General features: G+C 29.2%; 1 protein-coding gene across 4 annotated transcripts in view; it reads right to left on the bottom strand.

Annotated features, from left to right (window-relative positions):
- Positions 1 to 16,871: 16,871 nt before the first annotated feature.
- LOC105848058 (uncharacterized) overlaps positions 16,872 to 18,662 on the bottom strand; it is a 108,875-nt gene continuing 107,084 nt past the window's right edge. For all 4 annotated transcript variants that reach the window (XM_065811269.1, XM_065811272.1, XM_065811271.1 and 1 more), the window contains exon 16: positions 16,872 to 17,670. In XM_065811269.1, coding sequence (XP_065667341.1) covers positions 17,486 to 17,670 — 185 coding nt within the window. In that variant the 3' untranslated portion in view covers positions 16,872 to 17,485. The remainder of the gene's footprint in view (positions 17,671 to 18,662) is intronic.

The following is an 18,662-nucleotide window of genomic DNA, read 5'->3' as shown; positions in this document are numbered from 1 at the left end:
TATATATATATATATATATATATATATATATATATATATATAATATTAAAATATTTTAAATGAGAAAATGCAACTTTATAATGGAACTTGAAGTTTCATGCCATTCGGCAATCATCAGCCATATTATTCAAATATAAAATAAAAACCGTTATAAAAAATACAAATTTAGCGTTGCAACGGCATCTGACGTCAAGTGTACGTGATCCGATATTTGCTAATCGCCGGTATCAAAGTTAGAAAGTAAAAATTTTTTCCTATGTCTACAAGCAGAAACCAATTCACTTTTTTTATTAAGTAGTAAACCACTATCAAAATTCATAATAAAATATTTTTCACTGATGCAAAGGTTACACCTTTTTGTAGATGGATTATAAGGTTGGCATCTTTTAATTATGTTCCACTTAATTATAGGCATGTTACCTGCGTCTTTGTGTTTCCAGATCTCTTTGGAAAGTTCTGTATCATTTCTATATCTGGTTGCATTAAATGATTTAAGGTGGTTTGCAAATCTGAGCTTGCAAGCGTTTTCACTGATACCGATGTAATATTTTTCCGTAAGACTAGGATTAGGTGATGATAAAGTGGCTTTATATACAACGTTTTTTGATAGACATTCGTTATTTAACGGGCATGCAGTTTTCTTAATGCAGTTGCAATTTATATCATTAGTGGTGAGTTTGTTGCGCAAAATTTGTTGGTTGTGTGAATTAATAATAGATCGAATATTTGGCATGCAGCTGTAACTAACTTTTATTGTGTTTCTGTTGAAAATTTTGTGGAGCTTATGATGTAATGGAAAATGTAAGTCAATTAAGTTTAAGAAAAGGTGTCCAATTTTTGTTACCACATTTTTACTGAAAGGGGGATTAAACCATATTATATTTCTTTTTCGTTTGTTAGTATTAGAAGGATTTAGATTTGAATGATATTGGAGATTGGTGGGAAATCCAGACTTTTCTAATGCGTCTTTATAAATAGGAGCAGACTTTTGGAAAATTTTTTCGTTTGAAGAATTGGAAGATAATCTATGTTCAATTGAGGTTGGTAATTGTTTTAAAATGCTTGGTGGATGGTTGGAACTAGCATGGATATAATTTAGCGTACTATCAGGTTTATGGTAAGGTTAAAAAGTGCAGTTATTAAGATCAAATGTAACATCAAGGTAGTTAACAACTTTCATATTAGATTGAATGGAAATACAGAGGTTGTATTGTTTAAATATTTGAGTAAAATGCTTCTTAATTTTTACCATTTTTGGACCGCTTGCGTTTTTAAACACGGCTAGGCCATCGTCTCTATATAATCCAAAATCAGATTTTTTATAAAATTGCGAAATCCGGAAGAAAAATACCAACTAACTCACACACTTCCGCTCCATCAAATGCACCCATGGTAACATCAAACAAACCACTTGATTTCTTAATCCAAACTTGATCATTGGTAAATAATAAATAATAAAGACTTACGCGCGTGGAGAATTAAAGATTTATGATCAGCATCAATGGAAACGTATTGTTCATTTATAGAAGGGTAAAAGTCAACGATGTCGAAAATAAGGAATTTATAAAAATGTTTGTCGTTGATGTTTTTGAACCAATTTATTACATTTTGTGTACTATTCCACTGATTTAATTGCAAAATATTTCTTAGGTTAGTGATAATATCTGATAAAATATGCTTACTTATTCTACCAACTTCATTCTTAGCTGGGTTAATTAGACGAACAGTAGGATTATTTAAAAAATTAGGTTTATGGTCTTTTAATGTAATGAAGCAATTTGAAGAACTGTTTATATTGATTTTTTTAAAAACGTCATGATTCTTTAGAATAGTTTTTCCTTCTTTATTAATGTGATCTTTTATAATAGGGTTGGTTTTTCTATAGTTAGATGTTGTAGCGTTCATTAACAACTTATTGTATTCGTCTTTTGATAATTTATACAAAGTTTTACAACTTTCCATTCAATTGTCGGGTTTACACAACCTTCTTTTAACCTACATATTTCCTTAGATAATTCAGTATCGTTTTTATATTTTTCAATATTAAAAGACCTCCTATGATTAGCATACCTAAGCTTGAATGGGGTTTCACTAACTCCAACATACACTTTTTCATCCACGTCAGGAGTGAAGGAACAAGTCTAACGAGCTGTTACTGGTGAACTTCTTCAGCCGGTATTTGGTCCTAAAAAAACGTCTTTTGAACATTCAAAAGACGTTCAGAACGTCTTTTGAACGTTCATAAGACGTCTTTTTAGGACCAAATGCCGGCTGGGGAAGTTCACTAATAACAGCTCGAACCATCTCTAAATGCGGCTCTAACAAAATGCTTTTGTTTGCTTTACGTTTTTTTAAACTCAGTGAGATTATTAATTGCTCCTACCGTATGTTAAGTAACTATTTATAAAAGAAAAGTATAAACTTTTTAAGGACTTAAAATTAAAAGTGGCTAAACCCTAAAGACCATGCGAATTTTTTTTTAGAGATTCTTTTAATTGAGTTTATATGAAGTTTTCATGATAAATTTTCATCAAAATTCATTTCTAAAAAATGAACGGATTTTTGATGATAAAACTTAATAGGTTTGATATTAGAGATAAATTATTTATGTATATTAAGAAAAGTAATAGTTCCAGTCCTGAAATCTGTTGAACTCAACAAGCTATTATTTTTGGTTGTTTTATATTCTCACAGTGTTCATATTGTTTTCTTTTATTTTGCAATGTTTCAGCTTTTTAATTGGAATGATTATAATGTTATAAAGCTTTGGAAAAACCAGTTGCGTAGCAAAGCACTAGCAGGGCCTCAGTCGCGGGAAAAGGCAGAGTTATTAGGGGCCCAAGCCATCTTTTTTAAAATATCTTTTATTTTAAAAGTTGTCATTCTTAAAAATAATATGTATGCATATAAACATGGCATTATTAGCGATTTGGGTTATTATTATATAGCTAAGAATTACAAACTCTTTTTCAGACAATTTTTTTAACTTTAATAATAATCTTGACTAATACTTCATATAGTGAGCAACTATTTGTTTATATCTAAAAAGTTAAAACAAACTGCTTTAACTCATAAATGATAAAATAATATACAATTTTATTAAAAAGCAATTATGATGGCGTAACGTTTTAAATTAACAAATCTATTATACTAAAACAACAGCTCGCTTTAAAAAAAGATCGCCAAGACGAACTTCAAAGTGGCATGCAGCTATCTACATTGCTGACGTGTTTAACTCTCATGAAGTTAATCAGTTCTATAAAAATTTCTTGAAGAATTTTCGGGTATCTGTAAAAGTTAACCATAAACATACACTTATCTAGGGCATATAAAGACCAAATGAAGTTATCTTAATAAAATATAGCTGAATCCTTTAAATTAACTCATAACTTTTTTTGGAAGCCCTTCGATGGCTGCTTCATTGTTGGTGATTTTAACTTCCCGAATATAAATTGGTCTAATGATGGTATTAAATCTTTCAACCAAACAATTTTACCTAATATGATTTCTGCAATATTTATTACTTTGTTTATCATCCGAGCGAAAAAATCCATTTGAATTTAAAAAATCAACTGCTAAACAAATGGAACAATGATAAAATTAAAATCAATCCCAATAGATTTAATCGTTCTGTAAAATCTAAAATATTTAAAGCACAAAGAGCACATGAAAAAGAAATAATATTTTAACCCCAAAATATCTATTTCACTAAATCTGTTCACGATTTATTTTACTATCTTCTATTGCCTGCAAAATCTTTAAAAAAAAATGTTAAAAAAAATCTTAAACCACATTAACAAAAATGACATGCTTTGTGCAAATCGACATGGCTTTCTTCACTATAAGTTATGCGTAACATATATAGTAGAGGCTTTTAATATTATTTTATCTTCTATAGCATTTCACCAGTTTCTAGATGTAATCTATCTTGATTTTGCCAAAGCGTTTAATTCTCTACCTCACAACAGACTTATGTTAAAATTAAGATATTTCAGAATAAACAACAACCAAAATAAAAAGGTAAAATAAATCAATCCCTGAAAAGCTCTACTAAAGAACTTAATTTAGGAGTCATTTTCTATTCATCTAACGCCAAATGGAGCACACATACATTGCTTACTGTACAACAATAGTCTCTAATTCCTTACAAATATGGCTCGCAAGTTATACAGTGTTTATAAGATATACATTATAAGACCACACCATTAATATACATAATTTTACGCTTATCCAAAATAGCATATTGTGATATAAGTTGCTCATTCATTAATATAATTGCAGCATTTATGCTATATTTGACAATACCCGATAGCGTGGCAACTGCAAAAACATCCTTAAGCGCATTAAAAAGAATTAAATCACATTGAAGAAAAACGATGGCGCAAATTATTTTGTCTGCGCTAAACCTATTAAAGCAGTAATAGCAGCTCAATTAAATTTAAAAAGTGGTATAAAACAATTTGCAGCTATGAATATAAGATAAGAACTTTCATTAAATTTTCTACTTACAAGATTTACATAGTGTTACTTCCTAGTTTTTATTTTATTAAATTAAAATTGTATTGTTTTTTTTTCAGGTATAATTATTGTCAAACGGGGGAAGGAGGGAAGGGGAAGGAGCAAAGTAATTGAGGGAACCGGATTAAAATTTTATAGGTTGGCAGGGTGGGGCTGTTTTTGTCGCAACGCTACAGATGAAAACTCCTATGGTGAAACAATCTTTTTTTAAATGTATTAGATAAAAGATTTAGGGAGATGTACCCTTAAAAAATTTCAATAATTCAAATTATTTTTTCAACTGTTTTAGATACATTAATATATGGGGATTTCAAAAATTGTAGTGGCTGAAAATAAGTATCAAAATTTTGCATTTTACAAGTAGTAACAATGTTGTTTTTCAAAAAATACTAATTTACATTTTGTAGTACACCTGAATAAATGACTTCTTATGCAATGAAAGTTTAGATAAAATTCGCAACTAAAAATCTTATTTGGTTTCGTGTTAGATTTAAAGAGCTTTTTGTTAGATTTACAAGTATAAGTAAAAGATTTATAACTATAAGTAAAAAAAATTGAACCCGTTATTTCGAAAAGGGCACAAGTCACACTTTTTTCGAATTTCACTTTTTTGAGCCATTTTATTTATTGAAGTGTTTACATATTTCCTTTGAAAAAGGTACATTGTCTTATACCTCTTATACCACAAGTCAACTTTTAAAGAAAATGAAAATTAAAGTCTGTTTGAAAATGGCACCAGTCTTGGACTTATGCCCTTTTAACGTGAAACAAAGCGCAACTGTCAGATGTGACATCACTTTAGCAGTTACGTAAATGGAGAATCGCAAGCTTGCTGAAAATGCTTATAAATCTAGAAAAAGAGTGTCTGGTATAACAAACAGTGAAAATTATAAACAAACTAAAATAAAAAAAGCTAAAATTGCAGGAGAAGCTCATAAAAATCATAAAGGGAATGATGTGGCACCAAGACATACACGAGCTTCTTACAGGTTAGTTTTTCCATCTTGTTATTTTTTTTATTTACTCATGATTTTTTACCACCAATAATTGGCAGTAAATCATTACCTTGAGGTAATAGTATAATTTTTATATTATTACCTTAAGATGATTCAATATGCATATATTATATCTGAAGATGCTATGAAAAGTACTATACAGTTTGTTAATAAATTTGATAGCAAAAACGCCTTAGACACATACTTGCAGTCATTAATTGAAAAGAAAGATATATAGAGAAAACGTCCTAGATCTGAATAACCTAAAATAAAAAGAATTTACCTTTATTTATCACATTAAGATAAATGGTGTTAAAAGTGTACAAGAAAGCTTTTTGCAGTATGCATGGAATTTCTATAAAACAAGTTAGACTTTTATGTGTTTTCTTAAAAAGAAATGAGCAGCGCATTGATCACATAGGTAAATCTGAGGGATCACGAAGCAACGCATTGCCTGGCGATACATTAATTAAAGTACGAGAACATATCAAGTCATTTAATGTTAGATATGTGCACTACTATAATAAAAATGCATTATCTTATTTTTTAGATGAAAAACTCAATGTGAAAATTATGCACACATTATACAAACAATAATATCCAGATCATCCTGTTAAATATAAATTTTACTTAAAATATTTCCATGAAAATTTTAGCTTATTATTTGGTAGTTAGCAAATTGATGTCTGTGGACTGTGTGAAGAGTTAAAGATTAAACTAAAAAAAACACACATTAATGAAAATGCAAAAAGAGTCTATCAAGCAGATATTGAGATCCATAAAAGACAAGCTAATAAATTTTACAAAAAAATACAGGAAGTAGAAACTAAGTGCAAGAATGACCCAAATGTGTATGAGATTGCATTTGATTTTATGCAAAATTTGCCACTTCCACATATCCCTGTCCAGGAGATTTTTTATCTACGTCAACTATGGCTATATGAGTTTTGCATATATGATCTTAAAACAGAAAAATCAATATTTTATTCTTATTGTGAAGAAGTCGCTAACAAAGGTCCCAATGAAGCATGTATTTTTGTGCTGGATTATATTTAAAAATGTATTGGCAATGATGCCAAAGAACTACACCTATTTTCAGATGGTTGTGCTGGCCAAAATTGGAATCATGCCATGGTCCGAGTTCTTTTATCACTTGTAGATGAACTAGATAGCAATGAGATACAATATTACATACCCAAACGGGGTCACTCATTCCTGCCAAATGATATATTCGAAAAAATAACAGGATTTACACACCAACTGAGTATGAAAATCTTATAGCTGCGGCTGAAGAAAACTTTGAAATAAGAAGGCCTAAAACTGATTATAAAAAGATATTATTTACATAAAAAAATGGTGGCCGAACCATTATAAAAAACTAGTGCTATCTGTGGATTCCTATGGCAAAGGAATACCCAAGGACAAAAAAGTAATTTTTATCATTTCTAAAGTGTCACATTTTACCTTCTCTAAAACCACACCTGGTCTAGTGACAACACGTGAATCCATAGATTCACGTGTTGTCATAGCTTAGTCAGCCATGATTTCCAGCTCTTACAAAGCATGGGTACCAGGCCACCCTGACCATCAAGTAATGCTCCTGCATATGCTGGCAAAGTGCCAATCAATGAAAATAAAATATCAGATTTGAAAAAAATAGAAAAATATATTCCATATTTAATAGTAGAGTATCAAAACTTCTATACAGAAGTTTTTGCATGGTCAACAACTTTAACAAACAATGAATACCAAGAAATAAAAGACGATTAACTAATGATTTTTCTGATAATCTTTGGATTTATATGTACAAAAAAGAATTCATTTGGAAAAAGGCATTAGTCCATAAGTTTAAGTTGAAAATATCTGCATGATTTATAATAATCTTTTTTAATAAATAAAATTCACAAAAGTTTTATATGTTTTTTGTTTATCTATTCCTATATTTAGTTTTATAAGCACCGTAGACTTTTTTGATAAGAAACATATTTTTGTTGGTCCTGAAAACTTTTAATTAACGAACTTATGTCCTTTTCGAAATGACGGGTTCAATTTGTTTTTAAGTTTAGTTTCAGCTCAATTTTTATCGCAACAGAAATAATTTTTTTTAAAGTTTTTAAACATGGTAAAAGTAGAGTTAAAGCAAGGACAAAACGAGCAGTAAAAAGAAAAAGGGTTTTTAATGGAAAGGTGTTACGTTGCAGTGAAATTTTAAATAGTTTAAATCACCTCTTAAATGGTAATATTGAATCTTTCGTTGATAAACAAACAGACATCTTCAAAACGTTAACTTCTTTTCGCAAGCTTCAACCTATTTTGAACCACCACAAAAGAATTTTGAACCACCACAAAAGAATTTTGAACCACCACAAAAGAATGCTTATGTCCAAAACAAAGATGTGATAGGTTATAGAATAATTGACTGTTCTATTTTGTCAGATGCTGTATCAGTTTTAAGTTGCCCCACTTGATAACTGAAAACATTAACGAAAAGCAATGACTTGCATCTAAACTTTCAATTTTTTGTTCAAAATGTAAATATCAAAATAACATTTATACTTCTAAATTATTATATCAAAAAGAAATCTTCGATATAAACACATGTACAATATATACAATGAGAACTCTTGGAAAAGGATATTCTAGAATTCAAAAATTTACAACCCTCATAAACATGCCAAAACCAATGACGCCAAAAAACTATGATAAACTTGTTTTGAAAATAGCTAATATTACAGAGGAAGTTGCACAGGAAACAATGACTGATGCTGCAGCTAATTTAAGACAAAATTGTCAAAATGAAGATGAGATTTTTGATATTGGTGTATCTTGTCATGGGACATGGCAGCGTTGGGGATTTTCCTTAAATGGTGTGGTTGCTGCACTCTCATTGGAAAGTGGAAATGTTTTAGATGTTGAGGTAATGAGTCAATTTTGCAGAGGGTGCTCTTTAAATCAAAAGTATAAATGGCATAAATAGTAGGATTTCTTTAAAAAAAAAGAAATCCTACTATTTATGCCAAGTGTAAATTTACATATTTTTAAAATGAACTTCATTGGTTCTGCAAGTGGAATGGAATGCGAAGAAAATAGTCGCATTTTCCAGCAATCGGTTCAAAAACATAAACTAAAATATGTTGACTTTTTGGGTGATAGAGATAGTAAAAGTTTCAATATTGTCAAGGATGTTTATCCTGACACTCAAGTAACTAAATTGGAATGTGTTGGGCACTATCAGAAGCGTGTTGGAGCCTAACTTTGGAAATTGAAAAAAAAAGTGAGAGGATTAGGTGATCGTGGAAGATTGACAGATGCAACAATTGATTGATTATAAAATTTTTTTGGTATGGCAATTAGACAAAATACTGGTGATTTAGTTGCCATGAAATCATCAGCACTTGCAACTCTTTTTCACGTGGCATCATTGAAAGATAAAAACTGGCATTACCCACATTATCCAACGGGTACAAGTAGTTGGAGTAAATTCAACAGAGAAGTAAATAAAACCAATACCTACAAGCCAGGCTTTGGCCTTCCCTAAGAGGTTGTATAGAAGATCAGACCTATTTTTGAGGACCTTACTAAAAATAATGAGCTTAAAAAATGTCTTCACGACAAAATACAAAACGCGAATGAGTCCTTTAATGGAAAAATTTGGAATCGTATACCGAAAACAAAATTTGCCACCATTACAGTGCTAAAGTTTGATGTCTACGATGCTATTGCTAATTTTAATATTGGGATGATATCGTCAATCCTAACTTATGAAAAACTTAACATGATTCCTGGCTATTATACAATAAACGGTTCAAATGCTATAAACAAAATCTACCTTAACCGGTCAATCTATTGAGGAAAGCCAAATAATATATTGCGTCGTCGAAAATTAAAGGCTTAAAAATTAAAGAAAAGTGACAAAACCTTAAAAAATGAAGACAAGTTATATGAAAAAGAAGGTTTTTAACTTAAATTTGAGTCTTATATGTAATATTTAATATGTTTGGAGATTTTTTTATTTAATAACTTTATGTTTTTAGCGTTTTCTCAGTTTAAGGTTTTTCAATATGCCGGCTAATGTTGTAAAATACCTTGAGCTTTTTGTCTCAAATTTTCAGCATATCTTCCTTTTAATAAGACCTGTGTTTTAAATGAAACAGAATTTTGATACCTCAAGAAAAAAACTAGTATGGCTGTTTTACCTTGTCAAAAATTGTCCTCAGACCCAGATTTTTTTTTCCAAATCTGTTCCATTTAAAACACTCATGCACCTATTCTAAATATAATAATAAAAAATTTCACTTTGCCTTTTTTAATAGTTTTTGCTAAATCTTGGCCGGCGCAAATCATATTTTCTGCTTATTTTAGGGTTTTTTTGGGGTATATGTAACAATCGTTGACCAAAAAAAAAAAAAAAGGTAAATTTTTAGTTTTTATTATATTGTATATTAGATTGCTTAAAAAGTATTCTTCTATTGTCTGTATTCAAATTTGGGGGGTGATCTCCCTTAACTAATACTACAAATGTTAAATGTTTTTTATTTTTTTTGAAAAACTAAATTGCTAGTGTACAACATATTGTTTTCAGTTAAATACAATTAATTGTACATTACATATAAATACAATTTATTTGACAAACACAATAAGACAAATATAGGCCTGAAATTAGGTTCGATTAAACTCTAGCTTTAAAAATTGAAGTGACAATTTTTAAATTATCTAAAACTATACCAGATTTGAGCGGTTGATTGAAAATATGAAATAAAGATGGTTCAATTATATTGTAGACTAATTTTAATATAAGCGCTGACTTAATCCGATCCTGCTTTTTCATTATTGTTTAGGCCTTGTAATGCAGTTCGTAACTTTATAAATTATACTTACTTTTAAAAGTAAGTATAATTTACTTCGTAAATTATACTTACTTTTGATTAAGTCTTTAGTTATTAGGAGTTGTTAAATGAAAATCAAATGTAAGAGAAGTTGGAGGAGTATTTCGTACTAAATTAGAGCTAACATTAGCGAAAAAACGGTTTAATCTTTCAGCTATTAGCATTTTTATCATGAATTAATTTATCTTTAGTATAAGTTTTTTTTGAAAAGACGTATTTTTATATTTGTTTTAACAAGTTATTAGACGTTATAACTGATTTTGATTTCATAAAAATTTACCGCACAGGAACAGCTTTATTGGATTGCTTACAAAGTTGTGCTAGATTTTTTTATCAACTAACTCAGTTCAATTAAGGCTGCAAGCAACCACTAATAAGTTGGAAGTTATTGGTCAACCTGAGGTCTTTTTTTTTTACAACTCGACCGCCGTGGTGAACAGACGTAATTCTAACAGCTCAAAAAAGAAAGAAAAAAATATTAAAAATGGCTACTACTTTATCCGAAATAAAAGATATGTTCATTCAGCACAAAAAAGAAATACGGACATTATTTAAAGAACAAGAAAAAGTATTTGTGGACTTACTTAGCGATAATTTAAAAATAATCAATACACACCTAGATGATATTGAAACAAAAACATTGGATTGCTCTAAAAGAATACACTTGCTAGAAAATGATATAAAAGACATAAAAGAAAGCTTAAATTTTCACGAACATTCAATCGACCAAAAGGTGAAAGCTGCTAATGATTCTAAAGAATTTGAAAGCCCATATAGTATTACAATTTTAAACGAAAAATGCAGAATCTCCGAAAATAGGTCGCGGCGTAATAACTTAAGGATAGACGGAATTCCTGAAAATATCAATTAAACTTGGGATGAAACTGAACAAAAGGTTCAGAATTTATTATATGTAAATTTAGGAGTAAAAGGAGTCGAAATTGAAAGAGCGCATCGAGTTGGATTTAGAAAAGAAGCCCGATCCCAAACCCTTATATTGAAGTTGTTTAGGTTTTTTTTTTTTTTTTTTTTTTTTTTTTTGTAGTTATTTTAGGTGCTCCCAGAAGTCCTTACGGTCTTATCACAGAGCACCGCGGGAGAGCATTTAACAAGAAGCTCACGCCTCCTTCCGTACCAATGTCGCTTATATGGCTAGAGCTGGCATCGAACCTCGGACCTCTGGGTTACGAGTCAGAACTCTAACCACTGAGCCACGGCTGGTTCAAAAGGTTGGTTTAAAGATAAATCAAACATTTTAAAAGAAACAAGGAAACTCAAAGGTCTGAATATTTACGTGAATGAAGATTTCTCTCAAGAGACGGCAAGAATATGAAGGAAGTTATTTTCTGAAGCGAAATTGAGAAAATTAAATGGAGAAAATGTGATCGTCAGGTATGACAAACTTATTATTTTAAAAAATGTTTATAATAATTCAAAATGATATAGCTAGAAATCTAATCATTTTTAATCTTAATTTTAAATATTATAATAATGAAAATGGTTAACAAATCAAACGTAACAAATCTTTTAGAAATTTTTAATAAACAACACACACTTCTTTTGAATAATGATAATGATCCAGATGTAAACTTTTTTGAGGACACTCTTTTTCAGTACACCATTATTCCCTTAATTAACAAACCTACTCGCGTAACTCTTCAAACCGAATCTCTCATTGATAATATTTTTACTAACAACTTTACAACATGCAACATTCAAAGCGGAATCATAAAAAGCGATATAAGCGACCACTTTCCAATCTTTTTCATTTCGCATTTTTTTAAAAAAGGAAAAAAAAGCAAAGTACAAAGGGAAGTAAAAAGGCAGATTAATTAAATTAATATTGAGGCGTTTAGAAATAATTTACTCAAAGTAAACTGGAAACAACTCAATAATTGCAAAGATGTTAATATAGCTTATGATTTTTTTTACAATGAGTTCATTAATGCTTACAACAAAGCGTTTCCGAAGAAGGAAATAAAAACTAAGCTTAAAAACCTGCAAAGTCCCTGGATTACAAAAGGGCTTATTAAATCTTCAAAAAAAAATAAAGACTATATGAAAAATTCTAAAAAAATAAAACTTATCAAAACGAAAAATATATAAAATTTACAAAAACCTGTTTGAAAACCTGAAAGCTAAAAAAAATTATTTCTCAAAATCACTTCAAAATAATATTGGTAATAACAAAAAAACTTGGGATATAATAAAGGAAGTGATAGGAAAAAATAAACAAGATCATGGTAATACTTTACCAAAATATGTATACACTGAAGATGAAAGAACAGTAGTTAATGAGCGAAAAGTTATTGCAGAGAGTTTTAATAATTTTTTATAAACGTCGGTCAAAACCTAGCAAATAAAATAACTCCCGGAAATATACATTTTAAATCATATATTAAAGAAGAGGACTGTGTGATGGATGAGCTTGAAGTATCTCCTGATGAACTTCGGTTTGCTTTTAATATGTTAAAACCAAACAAAAGCTCAGGTCTTGATGACATTAGCCCAAGGGTTGTTAAAGAAGTTTTTGATAATATTGAAAACCCCTTACTAATTATTTTTAATCTTTCATTTAATAATGGTATTTTTCCTGACCTCTTAAAACTAGCAAGAGTAGTTCCAATTTTTAAAGACGGTGATATTTCTAAATTATCTAATTATAGACCTATCTCAATACTTCCATGTTTTTCTAAAATTCTAGAGAGAATAATGCATAATAGGCTATACAATTATTTTATAAAACATAAATTGCTTAATAATAATCAGTACGGATTTAATTAGTTAAAGAAATTTTAAACGGATTTGAAAACAACCAATATACTCTTGGGGGTTTTATTGACCTCTCAAAGGCCTTCGATACTGTGGACCATACTATTCTTCTTTACAAACTCAGAAATTATGGTGTCAAAAATAATAATTATAAATGGTTTTTTTCCTATCTTAATAATCGCAAACAATGTGTATCTTATGACAAAACCTGTACGAAACTAGAAAACATTTCTTGCGGAGTTCCACAGAGATCTATTCTAGGGCCTTTATTATTTATTATCTATATAAACGATATTTACTTATCTTCTAGTGTATTAAATTTCAATCTTTTTGCTGACGACACTCAGGTTTTTTATATCCACTCAAACATAGAGTCAATCTTTATCACTATGAATCGTGAGCTTGACAACCTCAATGAATGGTTGAAAGCCAACAAACTCTCTCTAAATAAAACTAAAAGCAAATATATTCTTTTTTCTAAATCCTCTAAATCTAAAACTTTGCCCCTAAAACTCCCAAATATTTCAATAGAAAAAACTAATTTACAACGGACATTCTGCATTAAATTTTTAGGCGTTTTACTTGACGAACAAATAAGTTGGAAAGACCACATTAATTTAATAGAAAATAAAATTTCAAAGAGTATTGGAATTATGTACAAGACAAGACATAAGTTGGATAAAAACTGCTTAAAACTTATCTACTTTTCGTTAATCCATAGCTATATCAGTTATTGTAATATTGCGTGGGCCAGCATTTATCCATCAAAATTAAAGCGTATCTTGAATAAACAAAAACAAGCAAGCCGTCTTATATTAAATGCTAATAAATACACCAGTGCCAATCCACTGCTTAAAAAGCTTGGAGGGCTTAATGTTTATCAATTAAATATCTACAGTATTCTTTTATTCATGTTTAGATTTAAATATCGTATGCTGCCAAATATTTTTGACGACCTTTTTGTTATTATAAATCATAAATATCAAACAAAGCATTCATTGCATAACTATCAGGTCCCAAAAACCTTATTAAAACAGTCTAATTTCTCAATAACATACCGAGGGCCACATTTGTGGTACTCATTCCTTCCAATTGTAGGTAAAACTTTAATTTCACTTCAAACTTTCAAAGTTATTTTAAAAAAACAGTTACTTGATTATGACATATCTCAAATTCTATTTTAATTTTAATATCTTCTTTTTCAATTCTTAACTTTTCTTTCGTTTGCTTAAAAGTAAAACATATATTTTTTTTTGCTTATTTATCTAAATTTGTATTTATTTCTTTCTTTTTTTTATACATATATATTTTTATGAATGTATAAATATTTTTTTTTTTTATGTATAAAAAAATGTAAAATGTTTATTTATAAGTATTTATATTATTTTATTGATGTTGTAAAAATTTATGATAGATTTATGATAGGTTAAACGATACAACGGGGCTTGATGATAAGACTTTTGTCTTCTGCCTGCTCCGGTCAAAATATTTTGTAAATAACTTATTATGAAAATGACGAAGTAAACTATAAAAAAGGTGCAGTAAAAAAAAAAGCGATCATGATAGTATTTATAGAAAAAAGAAAGAGATGCAACCTTAGGACGATAGAAGAAAGGGTTAAGCTTGGCAGATAAAGCAGATCTGTATTTACATTTACATAGCGTTTTTTGATCTAATCTAGAAAAGAAAAACGATTATTAGGAGAACAAGCCCAAATATGACAACAGTATTCTACACAGGGACAAATAAGAGATTTTTAGAGGTAGAGAATGGAATCAGGAGTAAGAAAATGGCAAGCACGATAAAGAGAAGCAACCTTGGCAGGTGCTTTGCAATGGATTGTACATATGGTTCTTATGAGAGATCAATAGTTATGATAACCTAAGATATTGTTAAGCAGGAGACTCTGTGAGGGAGTTGCCAATCATAAATTTAGGAATGTCGACAACATTGGGTTTGTAATAAACAACCGAGTTATTTTGCTATAAACAACCGAGTTTTATTAGAGTTAAAATTGACACTGCAAGCCCAATAAATAAAATTAATGTAAATAAGAAAAAATACTAAGGAAATACCGTTGAAATACCCCAGAAGTTACTAGAAATGAAGAAGAGTTGGCCTTTGAGGATGACTTAATTATTGATTTGATTTAAGTTATAATATTGATCAACAATATTATTCAATATTATAGTGTTAACAAAATTAAAAAAATATTATATATTCAAATAAATATTCAATAACATTGAAATAATTTAATTATCACAAAAACCTTGCCAGATAAACCATATAAAGCAAGCTTATGAAGAAGACCAGCTTGTCTAATTGATCGAATGCTTTTGAAATGTCAAGACCAATAGCCCTTGCCTCTCTCCCCCCCCCCACCCAATCTATATCAACGGCTGACTTGATAACTTGCTGTATTAGTTACAGCAAGTTATCAAGTCAGCCGTTGAATGAGAAGATCGAAATTAGTATTGATTATCTGAGAGTAAATTATTAGACTCAAGATGAGATTTTAGAAATTTGTTGATTAAAGACGCATAGACCTTGCTAATAATACAAAGAGGACTGATTGGACAATAATTGGAGAAGTCAGAGTGTTCTTAAGAGATTTTAAAAACTAGAACCAAAGATGCCATGTTCTAACAGGCAGGAAAATTAGATTCAGTCACTTATTAAATAGTTAAAGAAAATTGTAGAGAGTTCTAGAGGAAACTTTTGTCAGACTCTGACAAGAATGTCAGAAGCTGGAGTGTTTTTGATGTCTAACAATCGTTTAACCTAAATGGCAAGAATAGTATGGCCATTAGGTCGAAGAGTCAAATTAGAGGAAAAGTTATTTGCAAATAGTTCTGCTTTAAAGGAGCATTAAAGTTCTGCTTTTAGGAGAGGTGATAAGATAAAGGCTTTAAAGTTCTGCATTTAGGAGAGGTAATAAGATCAGACCCATGAATTAGAGATGGAATGTTTGTCTTGCCTTCATTAATAACATGGTTAAAATTTTACAAAATTCTCTAGTACCTAATTTCTAAGATATGCATAAAGTAGTATATATGAAAAAGAATCAAACTAACATAGCTGCGAAGTTTACCTATAAATGATAAAGTTTCGAACATGGCTGTTACGTTTTACGATTTTTTCGATTAACGTCTATATTATTAGTTAGTACAAACGTTAACTCTAATAAATCTTATAGTACAGACGGTCATGGTATCTAAAGTAAATTACTTTTGTTAATAAAAAAAAAAAAAAATACATTACAAGCATAGATCCAAAATATGTTAATGCAGCAAAATCATAATTATATTTCCTTGATTTAACCGAGACAACCATTCAACCTAAAATACTTTTATTGTTTTGTTATAATATGACTGATCACCTATTACAATTCTGCCGATTCACCACCTCACCCGATTGCAAGTTGAACAATAAAAAAGTAAAAAGCTATTAATAAGAACCAAACTTTAAAATATACAAATCCAATTACAAATAAATACAAACATATATAAATTAAAAGCAATGTATATATTTACATTTTATTTCAATCTACAAAATAAGACAAAGTTCTTGCGCAATATTTACTTCCCAATATGAATAAATCTTTAATATAAAGTGGTCAACTACACGCAAATAAATATAAAGTGGTCAACTACACGCAAATAACTACTAAACAAACGATAAAAAAAAAAAAATCAAAGTAGAAACGAAATGTTTGTATTTAATTCAACTATTTTTTTTTGTAAAAAAATACAAAAAAGTATTTAATTAAATAAAAGCAATTCTTTAATTGATTATACAAAAAAATTGTTAAATGAAAACAAAGTTATGAGTGGAAGATCTACAGATAATAAACACTACAGGTATGAGGATGTTTTCCAATTTTTATAATTTTTATCTATACGTTTATAACGTTTTCTTTCCACTCAAATGCAAAATAAATTTATTTCAAATTAAAATAAACAATGATAATAACAAGCGTTTAATCTTGAAAACATAGTTTATAAAGAAAGGCTAGAAAAACTCTCAGCATAAATTTTGATTTTTCTCTGTGTGGTTTTAAGGCAGAATTAACTGCATCCAAAAATATAAAAAACTAGAACCCGACTTTTTAGAATGAAACTATGACTTTTTACAACTTTAGACACAGAATAGCTAATCACTTTTTGTAATTTTGTAATAAGATCATTTAAGGTAAACTCTATTTTTAAAAGTTAAAAAATATATAAAACGTTCACGCATAATAAATTATTGGTTTAAAATGTTAAAATCTCAAAGTTATTATATACATATTCTATGCAAGACGAATCATACTTTTTATAAGACCTTATAGTCGTTGTTGTGTAGAACTCGTGCTTCGCCTCTTAGTTTCGTCCAAAGATTAAGCTCATACTTAGGTTTACTTAAATCAAGACTCATAATTTCTTGGTACTTCAACTGCTTTTTAAGTTTCTCTTCGTCTACTGTCAGATAAGGTATCCATCCGAGACCCAAAGAGTACCCTAAAAAAAATAATCTTTAAATGCTGGCTAAAAAAAAATGGTGTGGCAGAATAGTGTCGCAAAATTTTGATTGTCGCAAATTTAATTGTTGAAAATGTAAAAAAGAAATTGTTGCAATTTGTCGCAAAACCAAAAAGGAGTTTAATGAATAGTAACAAAAATAAAAAAATAATAAATGATAACATGTATGATGTCATACTGAAACAGTCTGCTGCTGGGGGCTTCAGTATATACACCAACTACCTTATAGCCTGCTGCCGCAAAGGAGTGCCGCTGCATCGACTGAGGGTTTGAGCTTCGGTAGCAATCATTTCTTTCATTATTCTTTGTTTTTTTATTTTACGTTTTTCGACATTATTTTTTTTTAAAAAAACCTTTTTTTTAAAAAATAGTTTCGAAAAACGTAACACCCTTTTTTTTGTTTTCGACATTATTTTGTAAAAAAAAAACACTGTTTTGTAAAAAAAACACTGTTATGTAAAACGGTGTTTTTCAGAACGGTGTAAGATTTACCGGTTACAGGGTGTAAAATTGTTTATACCGTAAAGCTGCTTAAAAAACGGTGTTTCACAAAACAGTGCAAAGCTTTTTCAAATCTTTTTTATTAAGCAGCTTTATACGAAAGTGTGTCAACATTAGATTGTGTAGAGTTGTTTTACATATTTTTTTACAAAAGTGGCTAACAGTTTTAGACCATGATAAACTTACTAATAAACGTTGTTAAACGCATTTTAGTGTTTTACGTTTTATTGTGGTAATAAGACATTTGCCCAATATATATTGCAAGCAATGTAGTACAATGTTAATAAACACTTTTTAACTACGTGCAAATTACGTTTTATAGGTAGTTTGCATGTAGCTAAAAAGTGTTCAATTAGCTCAAATTAAATTTCTTTGGTCAAATTAATTTTTAATTTATTTAACTAAAGTAAAAAATTAAATTAAAAATTTCCTTTTCTATATAGACTCATTATTTATGTAATATTCCTAGA

This window comes from Hydra vulgaris, chromosome 12, assembly GCF_038396675.1.
Source record: "Hydra vulgaris chromosome 12, alternate assembly HydraT2T_AEP".
NCBI lineage: Eukaryota > Metazoa > Cnidaria > Hydrozoa > Anthoathecata > Hydridae > Hydra > Hydra vulgaris.
This window is presented reverse-complemented; position numbering and strand designations above follow the sequence as displayed.